Here is a 6,553-nt window from a genome sequence, read left to right on the forward strand (position 1 = left end):
AACGATACAAAGGCATTATGACATCTTCATTTTTGTTATCCGTTCCTTTCCTAATAATTCCTAACATTCTATTTGCTTTCTTAGCCACCACTGCACGGGGCAGAGGGTTTCAACATACCAACAATGATGAAACCTAGATCCTTTTCCTGGTCAGTTACTCATAATATGGAACCTTGCATCACGTAACTGTAGTTCGAGTTCCTCTTTTCAATATGCATCACTTTGCAGTTGCTCACCTGAAACATCATCTGCCATTTGGATGCCCAGTCTTCCAATCTCATAATGTTGTCCATGAACTAGCCCATTAGCGTGCAGTAATGTAGCTCCACTAACTAGTTGGCGCAGGACTAACACCTCTCCACTCCCCTTCCAAAACACCCCCTCAATAAGTATTTTTTAGCATGTGGATAGCGCATTCAGATTTGGAAGTTACTGCAGGACACCTGAGTGCTTCCTGCAATACTCCATATTAAGCTGCATTAGGCACACATGAACACTTAACATACCTTAGTAAAAAGGACCTCATAATTTACTAATTATCTTTATAAAAAGCTGGGAAAATAAACTTTTTTTCATTAGACAGGTCAGTTTTCTATGTTCTTTTTCTCTTTTAAAGGTATTTCTGCAGTCTAACTAATCGCTGTTACTCCTCAGTATCGGAGCTCAGCAGACCATGGATCTCAGCTCCACCGTCATGATCATCTTGTTCCTCTTACAGACCAGCATCGGTGCTCCAGCTAACATCTTCATCCTGATGGCTTATGCCCATATCAACCACACAGAAAAGACTCTCAAACCCGCAGATACAATTCTTTGTCACCTAGTCTTTGCCAACATGCTTGGACTCGTAACAAGGGTAATACCACAGATAATGAGTGATTTGGGGTTAAATAATATTCATAATGATGCCAGTTGTAAACTGATTATTTATATCTATAGGACTTCCCGTGGTGTTTCTATAGGTGTAACGAGTTTCCTCAGTGTACATCAGGCCATCACTCTTGCTCCATCTACTACTAAATGGCTGTCTCTTAAATCAAAAACAAAGAAATATCTTATCCCCTACATTATAAGTTTTTGGCTGTCTAACATGTTATTGAATCCATATGTTCTCATTCATATATATGCTCCAAGAAATGGGACCATTCCAGGAGCTCACTATAACCTGGGGTTCTGCTATTTCAAAACATCTGAATCCTCTCATGATCTATTTTACAAAATTATCATTAATGGTTATGATGTTTTCTTTGTGGGTCTCATGCTCACTAGTAGCGTTTATATCTTGTATGTTCTGAAGAGACACAGAGATCAGGTGCGGTACATTCACAGCACAAGACAGAACTCAAAAATGATGGCGGAGAGAACGGCAGCCAAGAACGTCACCACACTTGTCTCCCTCTATGTCTTCTGTTTCGGAGTCGACAGTGGCATCCTGGTTTACTCACAAACTCTGTTGATTGTTCCTCTCCTCCTCGACCACATCGGATTGTTTATCTCCTCCTGCTACGCCTTACTTAGTCCTTTTGTAATAATTAGTTTTAACAAGAAAATTCACAGAAGATTGAGATTTTCACACAAAGAGGAGAGGATAAAACATATTAATACTAACTGATGTTGCTCGGGAAATGCAAAATGTAATGACTAACATCAGGAAATGGTCAATCAAACTAAAATAAACCTTATAAATGAAAGATTTTGCTTTGTTTTGGTTTTTTTTTTAATTGAAATTTCTTTATTAATTTCAAATTAAACAAAGATACATCTCTTTGAATAGATACATCCATTTCAGACTTCAAAGAACATATAAAGATTATTATTACAAAGAAATTTTCTTAAGAAATGGAATTATAGTCCACTATTAGAAAATGGTGGATTCAAGACGGTATAAAGCCAAAGGAAGTTGGCATAAGAAATAAGTGAATTGAAGTATACTGATTTTGCTTTGTTTTTGAGTTGGGAGTAGACACGCATACACATTTTTTTGCAAGTCCTTCTTTTGAGGGTGCTACATAAAATTGCCCATGTAAACACAAGGGGTATTTTAATTAATACCTGCCAGTCTAAACAACCCTCTGTGCTTTATTGATGGGTGCAGTAGCCAGGCGATAGTTCCAATTAGGCAAGCCCTAGTAAAAGGGCCCCTGAATTTGGGAAGAGCAGGTAAAAACAACTCCACTTTTTCTGCAAGCAAGCATGGGAGCAGGAACACTTGCTCCCTAATTCTATTAACGTCACCAAACAATGAGTATACACCCAATTTGCGTGCACAATTTAATTAATGCCAATAATTGCCTTTTTAACAATCAATTATTGTCACTAATTAGATTTAATTGGCATTTATGTGCGCTTCTCCGGGGTCTTACTCCAGGGGCAGTGACGTCGAGGCGAGAGGAGGAGCTGCTGCAGAGACTGCATTTTAAGACTCGGGCATTTGCAAATGATTTGGGCTGGATTTAAAAACATTTATGGGTTTTTTTCTTTTTATACCGGCCGCTGCTGCTCAACAGGAGAAGCAGCAGCAGCCGGACAGCATTACCAGTGGCAGCTGCGGGTGGCAAGGGGGTTGATGTGCCCGAGGGGGGGGGGTGTTGATGTGCTTCAGGTGGGGAGGGGGTGTTTGATGTGCCGGGGGGTGGGTGATGCGCCGAAGGGGGGGGGGGGTTCTGTGGTGCCGCGTTTGTAGTATTTTGATGCGCCGCTCCCTGCCACTTGCCACTAAAAGGAGCGTGCAGGACACGAGGGGGAAGAGAGAGCAGAGCGGACAACACGGCGGCACTGAAGACCGGCGCTGGAGAATGCTTCAGGTGGCGTGAGTTGGGGGACCTCCACCAGTAAAACCAGGAGCCCAGAGGAAAGTTGTGTTTGTAATTATTGCCAATTAGTGCTGATGATTAGCTTGTTAAATCAATTAAATTACGCACGTTGTTATAGACTATGCTTGGATTTTGCTGCGAAACACAAGACATAATATATACTATATTATATACTACTACTACTACTTAACATTTCTAGAGCGCTACTAGGGTTACGCAGCGCTGTACAAATTAACAAATAAGGACGGTCCCTGCTCAGAAGAGCTTACAATCTAAAGGATGAAATGTCAAGTTGGGGTAGTTGAGTCCGGGGATAATCTACAGAACATCAGCATTATGGCAGCTGTAAATAATTATGCTTTAAATGTTAGGTGCGTTCAGGGGTGGACTGACCATTTAGGCAACCGAACAGTGCCAAGGGCCAGAGACTCTAGGGGTCCCAAAGGCTCTGCCCAGATTCCCGGTGCGCTGCTGGTGATCTAGTGGCCTCAGCATAGGGGAACATGCTCTTTCCTACCAGACGCTGGGCTGCTGCTATTCCGCCCTCCCCCCCAGGCGCCTGGCACCACCGTATTTAAAAATGGTGGCCGAGACCACCATGGGAAGTCTCAGCAACCATTTTGAAAACAAGTTGGCACCGGCAGGCAGGGGAAATAGTGGCAGCACAGCGGGCATGAAAGAACATGCCCCCCCTTCACCTGTAGTGGCCTCTTGACTACCAGGACCCCAAGGAGGGACTGGGGCAGCAGGGGCATCTGCTATGTGTGGCTGCCCTGTCTCTGTTTTCTTGGCTATTCATTGCCGCCAACATCAGAATGTAATCACTGCAAAAAATACATTTTATTTATCTATTAGGATTTGGGGAGGCAGCTATAAAGGCACAACAAAAGAGGAGCTTTTACCACACTTTGATGTACAAGGAAAGTCACTAATCTGCAGTAACTTTGTACTACAGGTGGTGAAACCCATGGCATAGTTGCAAGCAGTGTTAGTTCATCAGCCTAGGTGCATCAAGCCGCCAAGCCGCAGCCCAATGCTTCCAGGCCATCTAATCTTAAAGGGGCAGAACCTGTAGAAATAGTCCCCAGTGGAGGTTCCCTCCATCAACTTTCCCACCAATAGTGTCCCCTCAATAATGCTGCCAATACAACCCCCCCATATGCCCCTCACGAAGAAGGTTCACCCCCCCCCCCCCCCCCAGTTTATAAAGCTTCCTTCTCAAAGTGAAGATGGCAAGGGTTAATGATGTCACTGGAGTCAAACTCTGGTTATAAATATTTTTTTGTTGACCTGACACGACTGTGTTTCAGAAAATGCCAGCATCAAGGGTCCATGTTTTTCAATGTGAGCAAGAAACATGTGTTCACAAACCTCAGCCTCTCATATAATCAGTCTATCTAACAAAATACTGCTACGCCTTTCAAAAAAGAATTGAGACAGAAAATCCTCACTAATTCACTCCTTCATGGTCTGCCTAAACAAAGCAGACATTGGAAAAACAAGGCCCCCTGATGAGGCACTGGCTGAAACATGGCCATGTTGGGTCAACAGTAAAGTTTATAACCAGAGTGTGGTTCCAGTACATCATTATCGACCTAGTAGTCTCCACTTTTGGCTGATTATTGGGCTCATTTTCGAAAGAGAAGGATGCCCATCTTTCGACATAAATCTGAAGATGGACGTTCTTCTCTCAGAAACGTCCAAATTGGTATAGTCAAAACTCGATTTAGCACGTCTACAACTGCAGTCCGTCGCAAGGATGTCCAAAGTTCAAGGGGGTGTGTCGGAGGCATAGCAAAAGCGGGATTTGGGCGTGCCTAACACTTGGATGTCCTTGACCCATAATCGAAAAAAGCAAGGACGTCTCTGACAAACAATTGGACATTTTCACCTGGACGTGTTTTTCTTAAGAATAAAGCACGAAAAGGTGTCAGAAATGACCAGATGACCACCGGAGAGAATCAGGGATGACTTCCCGTTACTCCCCCAGTGGTCACTAACCCCCTCCCATCCTCAGAAAACATCTTTAAAAATATGTTGTGCCAGCCTCTATGCCAGCCTCAGATGTCATACTCAGGTCCATCACAGTAGTATGCAGGTCACTGGAGCAGTTTTAGTGGGTGCAGTGCACTTCAGACAGGCGGACACAGCCCCCATCCCCCCTACCTGATACATTTGTGGAGGAAACAGCGAGCACTCCAAAACCCACAACAAATCCACTGTACCCACATCTAGGTGCCCCCCTTCACTCGTAAGGGCTATGGTAGTGGTGTACAGTTGGGGGTAGTGGGTTTTGGAAGGGGTTTTGGGGGGCTCAGCACACAAGGTAAGGGAGCTATGTAGCTGGGAGCATTTTATGAAGTCCACTGCTGTGCCCCCTAGCGTGCCCGGTTGGTGACCTGGCATGTCAGGGGGACCTGTACACTACAAATGCTGGCTCCTCCCACAACCAATTGGCTTGCATTTGGTCATTTTTGACATGGACGTCTTTGGTTTCGAAAATTGCCGAAAGTCAAAAACATCCATATTTAGGGACGGCCAAATTTAAGGGTTTGGACGTCTCTGATGGTATGTTCGAAACGAAAAATGGGCATCCATCTTGTTTCGAAAATATGGGCTTCCCCACCCCTTGATTGGGACGTTTTGCAAGGGAGTCCAAAACAAAACTTGGACGTCCCTTTCGAAAATGCCCCTCCACATCAACCTGCCCATCCATATTGTTATATATTTTTGTATGTGAATTATAATAACGCCGGTCTATTGATCATCATAATACATGAACCAAAGAAAAGAAATGTGCGCCAGGGACATAACAGATGTTTCACAGATATAGATTATTTATGAAGACTCTCAGGAATTTCAGTAAAGTGCAATTAATGAAATAAAACTTCAGCACGTACCATGACACAAACCTGAGCTCTCCAGGGAAAACTCCCTAAAGTATAAATATAGTTCTAAGTTTGTGTATTACTAACAGAGAATCTAAAGTGCCTGAAGGTTCATTTTATGGAGCTGATGATCCGATTTCAGGTAAGGCTGGACCCTCTCACTTCTCTCTTCTACGGTCTTCTCAGAGGGGCAGTGGGAGTGGAATCCTTTGTGGGGGAGGACATTAATGGTGACTCAGCTCAGCCTCTAGTACTGATCGGGCCGATATGGGACTTGCAGTTCCTTAGACTTTTGTGGGGGTTTTTGACGTATCAAAATTGAAATGTAAAATATTGGCTTTCTGCAGCCAGAAGTGGCTTCAAATGATGTTAGATGTTGTCATGAGCTTTATGGGATGGTGGGTTACCATTTTATTTTTTTCATGAATAAGAATTTGGATTTCTCTCAAAGTGGAACAATAGTATGTCAGAAATACAGATGCAGCCACCTCTTGAGTGGAGATTTTAGAAGCTGTTCTCTAGTATTTAAAATTGTATTTGTTGCATTTGCATCCCACATTTTCCCACCTATTTGCAGGCTCAATGTGGCTTACATAGTACCGTAAAGGCGTTCGCCAATTCCGGTATAAACAAATCCACAGTGATGTTGAGGTAGAATGAAGTTCGTGTGGAACAGACTTATAGGGAATCGTAGAGAGGAAGAGTTATGCTATGTCCGTTACGTGCTTTGATATCGTAGTGTTGCCGGGTTCAGGCATTTAAGTTGGGGCGGGAGGGTATACCTTTATGAAGAAGTATGTTTTTAATGATTTCTGGAAGTTTAGGTGGTTATACGTTGTTTTCACAGCTTTT

The 6,553-nt window shown here is 43.4% G+C and overlaps 1 protein-coding gene across 1 annotated transcript; it reads left to right on the forward strand.

Moving 5' to 3' along the window:
- The first annotated feature begins 673 nt into the window (after positions 1-673).
- On the forward strand, positions 674-1,612 carry LOC115482061 (olfactory receptor class A-like protein 1). The gene has a single exon (XM_030221623.1). It carries the CDS (start codon positions 674-676, stop codon positions 1,610-1,612), a length of 939 nt encoding a protein of 312 aa, XP_030077483.1.
- Positions 1,613-6,553: the final 4,941 nt, after the last annotated feature.

This window comes from Microcaecilia unicolor, chromosome 12 (assembly GCF_901765095.1).
Source record: "Microcaecilia unicolor chromosome 12, aMicUni1.1, whole genome shotgun sequence".
NCBI classification, from domain to species: Eukaryota; Metazoa; Chordata; class Amphibia; order Gymnophiona; family Siphonopidae; genus Microcaecilia; species Microcaecilia unicolor.

Coding starts and splice junctions, on each gene's coding strand:
- LOC115482061 (XM_030221623.1), top strand. CDS start 674: ATGGATCTCAGCTCCACCGTCATGATCATCTTGTTCCTCTTACAGACC.